The 17,890-nt window shown below is 47.7% G+C and overlaps 1 protein-coding gene across 2 annotated transcripts in view; it reads right to left on the reverse strand.

Moving 5' to 3' along the window:
- PSPH (phosphoserine phosphatase) overlaps positions 1-17,890 on the reverse strand; it is a 210,024-nt gene that overhangs the window by 178,351 nt on the left and 13,783 nt on the right. Inside the window, exon 1 of one of the 2 annotated variants that reach the window (XM_086958481.1) lies at positions 12,970-13,129. The exons of the other annotated variant lie outside the window; for it this stretch is intronic. Coding sequence (XP_086814607.1) covers positions 12,970-13,112 — 143 coding nt within the window. The 5' untranslated portion in view covers positions 13,113-13,129. Of the gene's footprint in view, positions 1-12,969; positions 13,130-17,890 lie in introns of those variants that run through there. 2 annotated transcript variants of the gene reach the window in all.

A 17,890-nucleotide genomic window follows, 5' to 3' on the forward strand; every position in this document is an offset into this window, starting at 1 on the left:
CAGAAGCTGGGCTCCTTCCTCTCCATGGCTCTCACCCGCTGGATAAAGCTCCGTAGGATCACCGCCTGCTCCATGCGGCCTCGCGACGTGCCCGTTCCCCTATATCAGCAATTGCCCTTCAAGCCCCCATCCAGCCCCGTGCGGAGTCGCTCATCACGTCCGGCGGCTGTTCCCAGCCTGGCTACTCTTCCTAGGCTCGGCGACTCCTCCGGGTAAGGGAGGGACTGGCCGGAACTGGGGCCGCCGAGCCCTCCAACACCCACATAGAAACAGCAGACGGACGCTACGTTAGGAACCGTGCATGTGTGAACAAAGAAGAAGCACTGGGGATCAATCGCCGTGGAGCTAACGTGCTGCCATCATCCAATGGGAGCGAACTCAGTCGCCAACTAGAAAGGAATTTAATTGTAGACTGACCTGGTTAACCAGACGAAGAAAGAATGTTTTGTTGAGTATTAGTCAACATGTTGGAGCGGGAATAGCTCGGAGTCTCCAGTATTGACGAACTAATGTGGGCGGATTCAGTAGGCACACGGACAGCGGGAGGGAGGCGGGCAGGCACAAGACAGCGGGAGGGGGGGCGGAACGGACAGCAGGAGGGGGCGGGAACACAAACAGCGGGAGGGGGGGGGGAACGGGCACACGGTCAGCGGGAGGGGGGGGCGGGAACGGGCACTCACCTGGACATCTTCGGGCGGCCGTAGTCGGCATAATGACGAAAACAAACACCTAAAAAAACGAAACTCCGCCCACCCCCCGATGACGATGCAAAAAGGGTGGAGAGGGAAAAAATCTCGGGAACGCCCACGAATCTGGTCCGGCCTTGAGAGGTTGTGTGAAGTGGGCCCTTCTGGGGAGGTAGAGCACGAGTCTTGCCCCTGAGTTCTGTATTATATGCCATTTCTTCAGGAGACGTGCAGTGATTCCTACATAATGTGTTTACATAGTTCAGTCTGCTGGTGATGACGTGGCTGACAGTTCCAGTAGGATGAGGGCTGCTCTTTCCCCGCTGTCCAGGGATCTGATGTAGTCTGTGGCTGAAATCTAGGCTGTCTCGGTGCTGTGGTTAGTTTGAAATCCTGATTGGGAGGGATCCAGAAGTTTGTGCTCTTGTAGGTGTTGGGTGAGTTGCTAGTTTACTGCTTTCTCAATACTTTTGCTGGATAGGGGAGCAGAGAGATGGGCCAGTAGTTCTTCATTTTGGCTGAGTCTGCAGATGTTTTTTTCAGGAGGGGCCTCACTTCCGTTTGTTTCCAGTCCTCCGGGAAGAAGGTAGCGGTGATGGATGTACTTAGCTCGTCACCAACGGGCATCATTCCAAACCACCATTTTTTCTCCCCAGTGTGCCACTTTAAAGAGAGGCCCACCTAATTCAATTCAGTACTGACACTGTTTCTCATGGACACAGTCCAAAGCAAACCTTGGTCATCTCCTCTCTACCCTGCAGCCAACCGCTATTTTACTTTTTTATTTTTTACTTGGGGGAAATATGAGGTTCGCAGCCCCTGAATGTCATTGACAAAACTACGCCCCTGGTTAGGAGACTGCCCAGGAGATGCATTGAAGGGTGCCAGTCTGCCAAACTCTTCCCTCACTTCTGTGACAGGATGTAACGCAGGTGGCATGCTGTCAGACTCTACCTAGAAAACCCATCTCAGGGTGGTGGTGGTCTGCTCCGAGGTAATAGGCTGCAACACTTGGAGAAAAAAACACATTGTAGGCTTTCAGTTCCTGCCTACTGATAAACTAGGAGACCTCCCAGAATATTAATTGTAGTCTGATGGTCTGCACCCAGGTGACAAGCTACAAGTCTCCTCACAGAATGCACCGCGGATGCGTTTAGCTCACATCTGACGGCAGCCTATGTGACTCCTCAGAAGCTGCTGCAGGCTTCTAGTTCGATTCCAGGGGACAGGATACGAGTCCTCGTGCTGAACACCTTGCTGGCTTTCTACTCCCACCCTAGTGACAAGCCGAGACACTTGCCGGAATACACATCGCAGGGCGAGTTCTGCACCTTGCTGATAGGTTGGTGTTTGTTTGATTTGGGAGTGAGAGATAAGGGAGGGACGTTGTCCTGCGAGCACCTGGGGACTTCCAGAACGCCGCAGCGCTCTGAAGGTGGACAATGGGCATTGTGTTTCTTGGGCGGTAGACGAGGGTATAGTCTGAATGATACCAGTAGGTTGTCACCTGCTTCTTCAGCGCCCTATTCTGATGGGCGCAATGAATGTATTTCCTCTACAGTGATCTCCATTTTGTGTAAAATAGCTACAAGTAGATAATTTGTCGGGCACTTTTGCCTCCTATGAAATAATGTACCGCATAATTATAGTATAGCTGTGCACATCTCGCGCAGCTTGTAACCCGTGCCCGAGCTGCGCCGCATACCTCGTGCCCGGTTTACCTTTAAAGCGACTCGTTCTGTGTTTAGAATTGTGCTGTATAGCGCATGCTGCCAACTAACTAAATTGCCTCTTGGCACATACAGGGCTCATTTGCTGTCCTTTTGGCCTAACATATGAGCTTGAGGGCGAGCGCACACTTCCAGGTAGGTGGTCTGCTCGCCAGGTCATTTTGCGGACATCCTGGCTATTGCGTAGGATTCTTTGGATGCCACCAGGGGGGCATAACTACTAGCCCAATACGCCAGCACCGGTTTGTGGTAACCACGTGGGTAGCTTGCTTATTAGCAAGCACTGCTGTGGCGGTGGTAGCTTGCTTATTAGCAGGCCATGGCATGGCGTGAGCATATGGCAGAGGTGAGGGTGAGACTGCAAGTGTCCTGCCTACTTAGGCATAGGCAGCCATTAAAAATACGGTCGCTAACGAGGGTAATTTAATCTGCTTCTCGGCTCACAACGCCAGCAGGATGTGACATTGTGCCGCATTGCCCGCTTTCCCGACGTGCCATCTCCCCCTCCCCTGGGCCCCGCTGTGCCCAGCCTCTTAGCTCACCTGCTCCAGATGGGCGGCACAGTGGGGGACGCACTGGCAGAGGCAGATGTGTTTGTTTGCCGGAGACAATGTTGTGCGGCTGCAGATAGCACTGCCTGGCAGCGGGCTTTGCTCCCTGACACCCCAGTCACACTCCGAGTAGCGCTGGCAGGGAGGGGGCACCTACCCAAACTCTTTAGACATGCCGCTCTTGTCTTTACTTTCAGTTTTTTTAAGTTCCAAGGAAACTAGAATCCTGGCTGATCCGGGCAGGCTCATGTATTCTGCCTACTCTCAGCTTGTTCCGTCAGGATGGTTTCCGGACACATCAGGATTGTTTTTAGCCACTCCATCCATTTGCGTTAACTGTTTTCAAGTGCAGTTGGGCCCCTCGTTTAGAAAAGTCACGTCCCTCAGCTGTCAGTTTGTCTACTTGGTGGTCTCGTACGCTGAATATTCAAAATGCTTCCAAGTTCCTACATGACATCGGCTCCCATAAAACCCTTCCAACCAAGCACTCTGCCAGCATGTAGTGTACATCTCGTCCTCACAGCGCGTCATGGCCTCACGAGGGGTGTAATGCGATATATGAGTACTAAAACAATTAAGTCGAACTGCTACGCACCAGATGTAACACCCCCACATTCTATCTTAGAAAATGGTGTTTCAGTGGCGCTCGCCAATAACAAACGGTGGAGAGAGCATCGTGGGAGAGGGAGCGGGGGAGGAGATTAATAATAATTTTAAAACGTGCCTCGCGGCTCGCAATACTCGCGGGGGGGGGGGGGGGTCGTGCAGGGATGGTGACAGGGGTCTTTAAAAGAAATACTTGAACATACTTGAACGGGCGGGTCCGCACCTCCTCTGCTGTCTGCTCCTGGGCCGGGGTCCGGTGCACTGGAATGGCGCCTTCTCTGAGTGAGTGGCTGGCAACCCTGGCTCTCAGCCAATCCAGCAGGAGTGGGGGCGGAACGGACAGCGGGAGGGGGGCGTGAACACAAACAGCGGATGGGGGGGGGAACGGGCACACGGTCAGCGGGAGGAGGGGCGGTAACGGGCACTTATCTGGACTTCTTCCGGCGGCCGTGGTCGGCATAATGACGAAAACAAACACCTAAAAAAAAAAAACGAAACTCCGCCCACCGCCCGATGACGATGGTGGAGAGAGAAAAAAATCTCGGGAACGCCCACGAATCTGGTCCGGCCTTGATGGGCAGATCCGGCTTCCAATGGCTAGCCTCCATTTATGGAGCTAGCCAATGGAAGAAGGGGCGGATTCAAGTCCCCCATACTGCAAAACAAAAGATTTCTCCTGTGAGCTCCGGCCCCAGGCGAAACCTAAAAAGGAGTGGCTGCCGGAGGTAAATCGAGGATCTGTGGTCTCCTTTCATTCTCCAAAGCACTACAGTGAGACAGGTGTATACCAGATTTTGCCTCACCCTCCCGGCTCCTACCTAGATAGTGTCCCGATCTTCCTATCCTAGTTTGCCCAGGCGTATCTCCGCTAGTTGTTGAGGTATTAGAAGTATTTCCTTCTGGGTTACAGTGTGTCCCATTTCCCTCAACCTTTGCTCTATCTTCTGTCTCCCTTTTTAGTTCTAAGATGGGCTCTTTCCGTGCTACACTCTCAGACTGTAGGTGTGCACTAGATTATATAATATTATACATGCTCCTACTTGGAATAGCCAGGTTCTGCTTTTCTAAAACTTTCTCTAAACCTGTTTCGATTTTGTCCGGCCTAACTGTCAGATCATTGATAGAGTGTTTGACCGAATCAGTTAATTCGGAAATTAAGCTAGACAAAATCCCAATCTTGGTAGAGGGTACTTTGCATTTTTTTTTAAACAGGATACATTTGCAGTGCCAAGCTTGCTCTGATATTTTCCTTTTTGGCCCTGCTGTTTTTTTCATGTTAGTCTTAGGCAACCTAGCTCTGTTTGGGGTTGTGTGTGCACCATTTAGCTGAGTATCCAGGGATTCTGAGCTTGGTAAGTTACAGGGTTTTTTAGCGGGAGGTAAAGTATCACTTTCCACATCACTGGTGGATATATCATCAGCAATGGTCTGGATACACCCATTTTTAGGTTGCCGGGCGTTTATATGACCCAAACTGTGATGATCAACGACCCCCGTCCACAAGTGCAGTTGGTTTGTCCTTTGTTGTGGGGCCCAGTGTGTCTATATTTGATGATTCCTCTACTGAGGTGATTTGTCTAGCAGTTGTTTTTCTTTTACCCATCTTCTTCGCACTGGTTCAGACAGGGAAAGGAATAGGACCCCTCGTTAAACGCAGGATGCTACAGCCAAGAGAAAGAGCCCAGCCCTGTCTCTTCCAGCCTCTGATGGGCCCGCCCGCGTGCATCCTGCGCTGCGGGAGTGCTTTAAAGGGCGCAGGGAGGGTGACGTCACCTCCTGCGCAGAGTGCTCACCGAAGCCTGCTTGAGGACAGAGTCCCAGCCCAGCTGTGTTGCTGGCTCACCGGGGCTGCTGGTGCTGCTGCTGCGTGCCCCCACCCACCCCCTACCCGGGGCAGAAACAAACTGAGTGTTGTTGGGGCTCACAAGCCCGAGTAAAGCGTCCCGCACTGCGGGAGTGCTTTAAAGGGTGCATGAAGGGTGACGTTACCTCCCGTGCACTGCTGGGGGACCGAGTCCCACCACAGCTGTGTTGCTGGCTCACCGGGGCTGCTGGTGCATGCCCCCCCCCCCCCTCTCAGAGGAATACAAAGCAGGACATTTTGTAGCGAAAGTCCTTATTTAAATTGTATAATATAAGCAATATGAAACTATGAACTGGGTTCCTCTATGAAATATGTATGTAAATATGTCTATCAAATTACCTTTTATAATCATTGTATAATATTGGCAATATGAAACTATAAAACTGTTTCCATGTTTTTTAATTTAACTTTTAATGACTATTGTGCAATAATTGCGATACGGTACAGTAAAAGTGTGTGCTTTTATGTTTTTTTTGTGTCCAAAAATTGAAAACCGAATAAAGCTGAATTGAATTGAAAGTAAAAGTTTCATTCCTCACTTCTTAGCAGAACCTGAAATTGGGTGTCATCATGTGCTGCTTGGGACGACCAGAACACAAATATAGCATTGCAGTGATTTAAGCAATTAAGGATGCCTTCCAAAATCTAAGGAATTTCCTCCTGAAAGATCTCCACAGCAGAGGAGATAGCGCAGCAAAGTCATATAAGGAGTGTGGAAAACATTGTGATGTACCTGGAACACTTTTCTAGTTTTATTTGTCGATAACCTTTTTTAAAATCCAGATTTGATAACAATTTTGAACCGTTTCGCTTGTGTGTCATTTTCTAAATGCAGGGTGTAGGTATATTTCTTGTTTGCAAGATTTGGGTGACTCATGTCGACACAGGTTCGAATGTTATTCCCTGCTTGGTGTTTTGGTAAAGAGACAATCGACGACAACCATTGTATAGGGCTATTGACAATACCCTCACAGCAGGTTTTCAATTTCCTCTACACCTTGTTTTGGATGTTTAATGGTACTTCCCTGAAGTGGTGAGCTACAAGTTCAGTTTATTCATTAAAGTGCAGATGAATTTATCAATTTTTGAGTTTCCCAATACTTTGAAAGAGCTCACAAAACATTCGGCAGACATCTGCCGTCTCCTCTTTTGGAACCTTAGCATCAAGTTGACACAGAATCTGTAGAAGACCCATTCTGGTTGCATATCTAAAGCTGAGGAGGCATCTGGTACCAGCGCCGGCCTCCACTACACAGATATCGGTTTCAGCAGAGTGACGAGTTTCATATGAAGCCTGTCTAGACATGTGAGGGGTTCCTTTGGGTCAAAGGCATAAAAGCATACATGTGCCTGTGTCAATGATGGTTTGTTAGGTAGAGCGGCACAGCTCCTCAGCTGCAGCGGCCCACAATAGCGAGAACGATGACTTTGGTAAACCAGACCAATGCGGGCTCTCAGCGGCAACAGCTTCTCAGCTACGGCGGCCCACAATAGCGATAACAATGACTTTCAGCCCGTGTTCCCCGCAGTACAACCAAAGGCTCTTGAATTCTCAACAGAGGCCTCACCTGCGAGTAGAATCCCCCTCAAATAGGAATACAGGCGGTGGTGGGTGAAGTCTAATGTTCCTGAGACTTCAGCAGGATGAAAGCTCAAATCAGGCCCTTGGGTAGTTGCTTCAGCAAGATGGATGAAAGTTTCAAAGTCCTTCCCCACTAGTTACAGAGACAGAGGTTAGTCTGGACATCCAGAAGTAACACACTGTGTAGGGGTTTTAGCTCAGATCTTTATACCCCAAAAGTCTTTGTTCTCAAAAATTCACAAATCACTGAACCCAGCCAGAACCAGTTTGGTGTCGTCCTGAAGCCCTTTGTTTTCAAGGCTGCATCCTGCCTTTCAGGTAGAGGGGGTCTGCTATCAGACGCACAGTGGGAGGTGGAGCCACCATTCACCTTGCCAGGCACAGCCCTGCTCAGATCAAAGGGTCACCCCTCCCCATACTCCACTGCAGATCTCTCTATTCAATCCAGGTCGGGTTCAGACTGCCCAGACCCTCCAAAACCAGACAGCCAATACACATAACAGCAGAGCACACTGGAAGGTTTAGGCATTTAGAAAATACCTAATTACTAAAAGTGGTATTTTTAATCACAGAATATAAAAATAATCGTCACTAAAAGATGCACTTTCATATTTAGACCTTAGGCATACTAAATTCGACTTTCCTATCATGTTCCTTGGGTCAATAAGGATTATACCAATTCATACAGTCAATTTACAATAAGGAGCATTCGTGCTGTGGCACTGAATGGCAGTGGCACAGCGCCGAGAGCATCTAACACCAGCAAACACAGAGGAAACAAAAGCGAAAAATGGAAGGGAGACCCACACCAATGGTGCCAGGTCTAACAGGTCTGGTTATTAAATTAGCCAACAGTATAACAGCCCTGAACTAAGGTTAGTATTTCTAACTTGCAGGATTTTTGTAGCCACTTTTGTCGGAAAGAGACAGTCACATCTGGGAATTGTCTGTGAATGGAAAGCCTCTTCACAGCTCCTTCAAGCATGCAACAAATTAGTCAATCTATGTATCACTTATAATCAACATTTTCATGGTGAAAAAAACCGATGTTATTAAACTGTCTTTGAGACCGCTATAAGACATGGATTTTTGCAAACATTTTCCCAGGCCCAAAAAGGTATGGTTTGTGGCCTGACCGAAGGCTGCACTGATGCCTGCAGGGTAGGGGGTCAGGGGTGGTGGAAGATGGGCATTGGGGCAGTACAGCATGAACATGGTGCGGACAGTGAGTCATGGGGTTATTTTGAGGCTCAAACCATGTCCTTCATATGCCTTTGCCCTCTGAATCGACATTATGAGACAATAGAGGTGGGCAAGCCAAAGGAGGCCCGGGCCAAGCTCGAGCTAGATGCCGGACCATGGCTCAGCGACACGTTCTCTTTGAGCCTCTAGCCCAAAACTAAACAAACCTCATGTGGCTTCTGTCTACCACTCATGCTCTAACATCATGAGCCAATAATTAAAGACAAAGCATTAACTTTTGAAGAAAAACTCTTAGTGACTGAATCACACAACGTGAAACCAGAAAACCTGGGATCAATCCCGGCTGCCCCACTTTAATAAATTGAGTGATCAAAGACAATTGTTATCACTTTGCCTCCTTTTTCTTCATTATCATATGGGAGCACCTTGAAATACATGAGTTCAGGATGTGTGCAGTACAAAACCTTCTCTTGTGTTTGATTTAATAAACTTTAATGCTGTTTTAACTGCAATAATAATCGAGGTTACCAGAGGGTGCACATGACAGATGTCTTACCTTTATGTTCACTAGTGGCACTGGGAAAGTGAAGAATGTTTTGATCTTCATGTTTGAAAACTATCACTTCTAGTAAATACCTCTCAATGCTGTGATATAATCATATATGCTAAGGTGGATTGTTTTTGTATGTTAATGAAATACATTTTGTTTGGTTGTTGAAGAGAGCTTCTCATGCTTTTCCATGAGTGTTGCATAATCTGTTTAAAAACGAACGTGCACCTGAAAAGAAGTGGTTTAGGGCACCTTCTTTGCTTTAGTTGAAAGGTAAACACATGCTTAACCGTTTAACCACTTTCTGAGTTAGTGCTCAGTCAAGTAAACAAGAGCCCAGTGCTTCTGTTCACAAGAGGACTGCAAGTGGTCTCAGGGCTGCACTAGGAGTAACGCCGGTATTTTTAGGTCTCGCCTGTCGATGCGCATGCGCATCGAGCAAGGCGAGAGTATTGGGACTTATCCGCTCTTTATCCACACTGCAAGGAATCGTGGCGATTCCTTGCAGTGCCCGTGACTTTTAAGCTCAATGCGCATGCGCATTGAGCTTAAAAGCGCGTGCACGTCCGTCTTTGTTTACCCGCTCCGCCCCCTCCCCTTCCCGCCGTCTCGCATTTCCCCTGTCGCACTTCTCCTCCCCCCTCCCCTCTCTTCCCTCCGTCTTGTTTATTGTACCCGCTCCGCCCCCTCCCCTTCCCGCCGTGTCGCATTTCTCCTCCCCCCTCCCCTCTCTTCCCTCCGTCTTGTTTTCATCTTTGTTGTCTTCCTTTGTGACTGTTTTTCTATCTATATCTTCCTCGGTCTTTCTTCGTTTTCTGTCTTTCTCTGTTTAGCTCTGGGTCACCATCGAGTGTGCGGGCCCACCACCACAGGCACAATTTAAACACACCTTAGCTGTTAAGAAAATGTTACTTCCAATTCCGCTAAAAGGCAAATGTATCAGTGGAATAAAAAAAGATTCCCGATTTGTTGTACATTAAAGCACAGCTGCTGTGAACTGCCATGGTTTTCTGTATAATGGAAAATATTGCCGGTAACTTGAAGTTTGGATCAAATCTTTAACAAAATTATGTTACATGTCTGTATGCAGCGTGAAAAAAAATAAGTATTTTGAAATGGAAAAAAATGAAAATAAGTGGGCAATTTCCTCAGCTGCTGTATAAATCTAAAGATTTCCAGTTTATTTTTCATGGAATTTTGCACAAGCTCTATTTTTCAGTACTTAAAATTACAGCTCTTATCGTCAAACCATTAAGTCGAACCGTTTTTTAAAACATTTTTTATGCTGTTACGGTAGATAGAACACTGCCTAAAGTAGCTGACATCTTTCCGAATGTCCCTGCCTACCATATAGTTTCTAGTTTGCTACAGAGGCGTGGCAGGATCGGCATCTATAGCATGCCTACGAACCCTTAACCTCCCCCTTTTGTTTCAAGTTTGTCTTGCCACTTGCCCCATTCTGCGTGTATTTTGCTTCATTTCCCCATTCTTGGTTGTGTTAATCCTTATCGCTCGCGCATTTATATCTTAAATGACCTGACGATTTTCAAAATCTCCTTTAGCAACACTACCCCCCCTCCCCCCCACCACCACCATATCTCCTCCCTGACTCCCTAATATGCACCTCAAAATTTGACCTAGAGTGTTAGAGAGCTGTTATTATGTGAACCTGCGTGAGATCGAATGAGTGGGTGCCATCCCTTGCATACCACTGTGTATCACCTCGGGTGGTCTTCTAGGCGCCCTGGTCCTGCTTCAGACGTCTGTCGAGTTAGCTCGAGCGGTTTGCATTATAACAAACGCTCATGTGCCGTCCGCTTCGTAATCTTTACCTGCAGAAGAGACTTGAATCATCGAAGATAGATTGAGTTAGCCTGGCAGAATTTCCATGCCTGCTTTAAGTGCGTCACAGCATTCTGCTCTCGCCTGGTCATGCTGTTTTCCCTGGAATGACTGTTTTGCTAAGCAGATCCCTCTGTCATTGTTCCAGCATGCTGCTTCACGGGCTACATTACGGAATGCAGCACTGTCTTAATTATTTGCATTTGGCACGCGACCTTCTAAATCTGCATCCTGTCAGGCAGTTCCATTTTCGGTGCGCCTTGCACCTTTTCCTGGAGTCTCCTGCGTGCATTGAAATGTACTTTATCCGTATTCTCTGAAGTTATCCAAGTTCTGGCAAGCACCATGCAGGAGTCCTGCAACACCGCCGCTGCTGCCGTGAGCAATTCACGTATTTCCGGCTATTTGCGCGTCCACAACACTGTACGTAGAACAAGAACATCTGGGGGCGCCGCCATGCTTTCAATAAGCTCCAAATTCTCCACGGACCACCCTCCGGCGTTTTTCACAAAGCTGCTCCTATTTCACACTCCCCAGTCTCACGTGGTACACCCCTCCTACCAGCCTTAGTGGTACTCAACCCATACCAACCCCAGAGATCTTCTTGCCATTCCAGCTTCGCGCGGGTTCTCTGTCCTGCCACTGTCCCAGTGCGTTTCTACCCTGGGAATGCCCCACCGTGCGCCGGTCACAATATCTCACACAGTTCGCACCTTGCTGTCTAGCTGTGGTGCTCTCTCTGCCCTGCAAATCTCTGGCCGTTTTCCCGCTCTATCAACTCCCAGTGGTATTTATGCTATAGCCCCCTCCTGTGGTATTTCTGCCCCCCATAGCTTTGCGGTCCCTCACTCACCCTCAACCCCTCACCCTCACTCACCCTCACCCTCACTCACCCTCAACCCCTCACTCACCCTCAACCCCTCACTCACCCTCAACCCCTCACTCACCCTCACCCTCACTCACCCTCACCCTCACTCACCCTCACTCACTCACCCTCAACCCATCACCCTCACTCACCCTCACTCACCCTCACTCACCCTCACCCTCACTCACCCTCAACCCCTCACCCTCACTCACCCTCAACCCCTCACCCTCAACATCAACCCCTCACTCACACTCACCCTCACTCACACTCACCCTCACTCACCCTCACCCTCACTCACCCTCACCCTCACTCACTCACCCTCACTCACCCTCACCCACCCTCACCCTCACTCACCCTCACCCTCACTCACCCTCACTCACCCTCACCCTCACCCTCACTCACCCTCACTCACCCTCACCCTCACTCACCCTCACCCTCACTCACCCTCACCCTCACTCACCCTCACCCTCACCCACCCTCACCCTCACTCACCCTCACCCTCACTCACCCTCACCCTTACTCACCCTCACCCTTACTCACCCTCACTCACCCTCACCCTCACTCTCACTCACCCTCAACCCCTCACCCTCACTCACCCTCACCCACCCTCACTCACCCTCACCCACCCTCAACCCCTCACCCTCACACAGTGGAATAGGTCTCGGAGCATTTGAGTTAGAGCTTTTAGAAATGTTTATGTTTTTTTTTTTTAATTCTTTAGCATTGGCTACAGGAAACAAAAATGCTAAAGATTTACAAAAAAAACCATAAACAATTCTAAAAGCACTAACTCTAATGCTGCGAGACCTATTGCATTTCCAATGCTTGTTTTATTTGTTTGCAGTCTTATATAGCGGGAACTCGACCCTAAGGTATCAGAGCGCTTTACATGAGAACCAGTTGAATTACTGACGGACACCTTCATTTTTCGGGCAAAGAGAGATTGTGATTTGCCCAGAATCACAGGATGTTTGAGCCTCCCGCCAGACTCGAACCTGGTCCCCCAGCTCAAAGTCGGACGCCCTAACAGTTAAGCAAGAGCTCCCCTTGTTTTCTTCAAATTAAAATACATACCTCTAGTAGCAGGTTCAATATAGAGCATTAGGAGGTATAATATGTCCTTTCCATGTTCGATACCAAGGGAGGGCACCCATGTATATGTCAAACTCCTCAACCCACCTGCGCAGAGGCGGACCCTGGATATTAGTGTGCAGTAAAGTGCAGGGTGGCAAAGCACACCTTGAATCGACCCACGCGTGCACACGCTGCAGAGCAGGTCAGATGTCTGTGGTCAGCAATATGCCAGGTTCAGAATTTTACTGCAAGTGCCTCATCTTTAGAAGAGAAGACAACATGGTCTTTGCAAACGCGAGCAGAGCGATGAAAACCGGGGACAGGCAGGGGGAGTCAACCGAGAGCCTCCCCGTCACCAGAGCAAAGACCGCAGATCATGTTCCCACACGCACAGCTGTACCTTCACTCCGGGTTACCTGCATAGACAGATGAGGCAGACAAGATCACCATCAGGTAAGTGGTTAAATGAAGGCAGGGCCCTTTCATCTTCACAGTAGGGACCACTTGTTGTTGAGTCCTCTCTGCTTTGCGAGCAGCACTTTCTGGCCATCTCGCCCATACACACTTTGCGAGAATTGGGGTGGTTCCGCCCCCTGCGCGAGGAAGTGACGTCAGGATCAGGCGTCAGCCAGCACATTACAGAGCCCAGAGGAATAAGGAGAGGATTTTGGGACAGCCATAGTGAAGGGCCGAAGAGAATCTGGAGGTAGAAGCACTGAGTGTAGGGTAAAAGGTGTGCAGGGGCTGAGAGGAGAGAGTGGCTCACAGGCTCAGGGGATGAACCACAGTGTCTGCGAGGAAGAAGCACACTCAGATGAGGGAAGAATCGAGAGTCAGGGAGTGTAAGACGTGTTATTAGGTAAGGTGGCGAGAGCCCTGCTCAAGCAATAAACGCAATCCTAGTCAAGGTGAACCAAAAAAAGTGACTAAATAAACCTGTGCTTAACCCTCAGATAGCTTGGCACAAAATAAGTCAGGCCTAACCTAGAGGTAATGTGCAAAGTATTTATGCAACACTCACACAGTACTAAAGTGAAAACACAGCAAAAGGAAAATCCCAAACCAATTTAGAAAAATAGAGTACATTTTAATAAATAAAAGAACACCTGGGGATATTTTATGTATTCGGGCGCACTTTCCCCTGTTTGCGTCTGGCGCACCTTGAAAAACAAAGGTGCACCTGGTGCAAACAGAAATTGCGCCCTATTACATAAAACTGGTTAGTAGGGGTGGATAACCCAATATACCCTTGCGGGCTCGGGCAAACAATATGTATTTAAGGGAAGGTACCGGCAAGGGTTTTGTTTTGAAAATCAAAACTTTCAGCGTGATAGGGTCTGTATTACTAGGACTCCTAAACTGAAAAAATCAGTCACTGTTGTAATTATTGGTGCAGTTTAAAACCTCAAAAAAGCTACCACACTAGCCCTGAGGAAATCAAACAATTTAGAAATGACAATTCTGTTCACCAAATGAAATTCAAAAGGAAGAAGAGTAATGAGAAGTAACACAGAAATTAAATTTCAAAGAAACTTATTATTTGTATCTTCAAATCAAGTTCATATTTTACAAGGGTACACAATCAAAATAATTGCAAATAAATCTTAGGTATAAGGAAGCGACAAAATCATTCCATCAATACATAAGATTGTTAATCCAGTCTGTATACTAAATGAAGAATTAACTCCTTGTTCGAATGACCAGAAAGTCAGATGTCGAGTGTAGACATGGACTGGTGTGTCGACGTTTCAGTCTTATGTGTTTTTATCCCAAGACCATCATCAGGACGGAGAATTTAGTGCAGTATGGATGACCCTTATATTAAAAAACACAGATTGCACTGCGAGCATTCAGAAGTGCAGTTCAATGTGTAAATTCATACCCTTAGGGATTTAAAAACTTGTCCCTTTAGTGGCGTTCCAAATAGTGATTCAAGCCAAATTTTATTTCGCGATGTTTAGAACCGGATACGTTATTGATCGGGAGAAAACGGAAGCAAACAGCCGAAAGCTGCTAATGGTTTTCCCCTCCTGTGCTGCATTCCCTCAATCCCCATTGTTCATGACAAGGTCAGCTCGTCATAAGCACAGCTCCACTGTGCCTCATGACGAGCACGTCATGAGCAGCGAAGGGGTTAAACAGTCCAAGTCCACATAAAAAGCCTCAGCCGGAGTTTCACGTTGGCAGCAGTTGCCATGAGATCATTGCCGCCTAAAGAGCAGGTTGCTGCTGGAAATTTGTGTTGGCGGGAGTTGCAGGTGGTCGCTACAGGTGGAAAGAGCAGGTCTGCTCGTGGTCGCAAAGAGTCCAAACCTTCTGGATTTTCACCTGTAGTTCTGTCTTTTAAGTTTTACAGTAGGAGGATTACACTCTGATGCAGCAAGGGTCTAGCAGGTCCAGCTGGTGCTGGTCAGCTGAGCAGTTCTAGGGAATGCCTCCATTCTGAAAGCTTGTTGTGCTACTGTACCTCAAACAAGAGGTCAGCCAACTGACCCTTGGGATCACTTCTGGGGAATCCTAGGTCCAAGGCAAGCTGGTCCAGTCTCCCTTCTGCAGAGAGCAGGACAGTCCTCCTCCTGAATTTTCCACAGGTCCAGGAGTGTTCTGATAAGAGGTATTTAAAAGGAAGGTAAAGGGCTAGCAAAAGGTTTATTTAGCCAGGTAGAAATGGCAGTTTAACACTACACTACAGAATACACTGGCAGGCCTGAGATGTTTTACAGGGTTACTTTAGTGGGTGGCACAATGGGTACTGCAGCCCACTTGTAGCACTTCATTTACGGGCCCAGGGTACATGCAGTACTAGGTACAATGGCTTAGAAGTAAATTAAATGGGCCAAGAAGTGTATACCACTTTTACCATGTTTAAGTGTGAGAGGGCACATACACTTTACCACTGGTTAGCAGGAGTAAGATGCCCAGAGTCCTAAAAGCCAACAAAAACTGGTACAGCAAACTAAGGCAAAAATCTGGGAAGCCCCTGCAGAAAGGCCGCGATTCAACGGGGAAGGAGAGGTGAACATAGTCTGGGCGAGAAGAGAACAAGTTTTGGAAGAGGAGCCAAAGTCAGAGGATTGTCTGACCTTCTATTTTTTTCTGATAAAACCATGAAAATTGTGCGGTTTGGCCATAAAGGTGCAGGATATTCAGTTTTCTCTCAGGTAGACAGGATGAAATACAACTTCTAGGCGGCTGTCTCTCAGCCATCAAAAAATGCACTGGACTGACTGCTGTGCAGTGCCATCCTACCCTTTTATTTGGCATTCCCCTAGAGCATTAACCATCTAAAGGCCACTGAAGGTGCTCTATGTGAGGATCTGCTATTCATCGCCACAGCACAGGGATCTCTTTGACTGCCGTTGCACCCAGAGTGGTCATCGACCACTATCAGAGGATCTTTGCTATGCCCTCGTCAGGTTATGGAGAGACTTACAGTTGGCACCAAATGATGTATAGGGAAGCAAGTATCCCTTGGGAATGATTCTATATTTCCCGGTAGCTGAATGACTTCACTTCATGTGTGTACTTAGCTGAACTTGAGATGTGTCAGATGTTTATGGCTTCTGGGTTTGCCTGGGATATCTAGTGATACATGGGTGGATGAAGTTCACCAGGACACAATGGTTACAACACAAGACGTTGGAATGCCCTGAACCTCAACAGATAGACAGGGGAATTCACATTTACATCCTGGCAGTCCTACTGGCACCCTGATATTAGAAAGGTGTGCCTTGCAACAAACTCTGATGGTCACTCAAGTTCATGAAACACGAAAACATTACTAAGAGAGACAGCAAAGCTGATTGACATGATAAGTATGGTTTCAACTAGATATGAACATCTTTCACTGCAAAAGTGATTGCTGAAATTAGTACTCCTGCTCATGTATCCCTCATCTCTGGAATCACTTGAGTGACAATCAAAACTCCTCAAAAAAGGGATGCACACCTCTCCGAATGTGACCATCAATATTCCCTTGAGGAGCCATTCAGTAGCTCCAGCTCTAGGAATTCCTGGAAATATCATCAGGACACATAGGGTAATTGTTTTGGACACCCTACAGGACCCCACAACACTTTATAATATGTTAGTGGTAGTCTTGCCAAAATTGGGGCACCAGCATGAAGCAAAATATAACTAAATTAGCCCACAAAGGGTATTATGGGGCAATCCTTCCCAGGAGCAGTGAATGATAAATGCTCATTTATAAGTCTTTCCCCTATTTTGGTTTTTGGGGGTGTTCCAGTCCCACTCAGGACACCCAAAGGTTTTATTTGTTAGGGGCAGCAGGTGAAGCCTCAGGGCCTCCGTAGCACACCGCCTTCCTGCAAGCAGCCCCATTTCACGGGACTGTGCAGGAGCAGGGCACTTTGTTTTTAGGTCGAGCCTAGAGCAGCGCAAGCGTTGTGGTCTGGCGAGACTTTAGTAAGGGCTTCAGAAAATGCTACCACTGTGACCTAGAGCTTGTGTGCATGTGCGCGGGCTTACACCAGAGGCGCCATATGGCTCCTCTCTCGTCATGGGTCATCAGCTTTCAAGATACGAGAGCTTTCTTTCACAGAACTGTTACTACAACTGTCCACAAGGTGGTGTTCCCACATTGTATATGGAAGCTACTTAATATAGACAACATAGAAGTTAATACGCATAGTGTTGCCTTCTGAGGACAGAGGCAGCTGGCGTTTTGTTCCTGCGGTGCCCTCTGTCATTGTCTCGCACCATGTTCTCAGTAAGTATTACAACATATTTATGGGTTTTTTCAACTCAAGATGCTTCCACTCCATGTGTACGATTAGGAGTCCTTTGTGAACAAAGAAGATGATGTTCATCTGATGTTCCTGTTACTGGTTTTCTTGTGTATACTTCACTGATTTTCCAACTGGTCTGCTGCATCACAAGCTATCCCAACTGTGGGGTGTTGGGGAGAGGGGTGAAGAAGGCTGCTTTCGGCAGGGTTACACTGGCAGTTGGTGTTCCCACTGCCCTTGTTTCTTGTAGTCTTTCCCCAAAGCCTGATGGGAAGTGTAATGTTCATTCCTCTGGCTGATTGGAAGCACAATACTTGCCTCCATGTCCTCAATAAAACCAGAACTATTTAGGAAAGTCGGCAGGTTTCTCAGTTATTGTAAGAGTGGATGGATTGCTTAGGACTAACGTCGCAATTTCAAATGTTTTCAAAGAAGTGATTTGGGAATTTAAAGTTTTTGGTTCAAAGCCGTTATCGAGAAGAAGATGAAGAAACAGTTGAAGACGTTGGCGCACCACTGGCCAATTGTCGTGAACTTCTGGACACAAAAGTAATGACATTATCAATCAATCAATCAATCAATCAATCAA

This window comes from Lissotriton vulgaris, chromosome 2_1 (assembly GCF_964263255.1).
Source record: "Lissotriton vulgaris chromosome 2_1, aLisVul1.2, whole genome shotgun sequence".
Classification (NCBI taxonomy): domain Eukaryota; kingdom Metazoa; phylum Chordata; class Amphibia; order Caudata; family Salamandridae; genus Lissotriton; species Lissotriton vulgaris.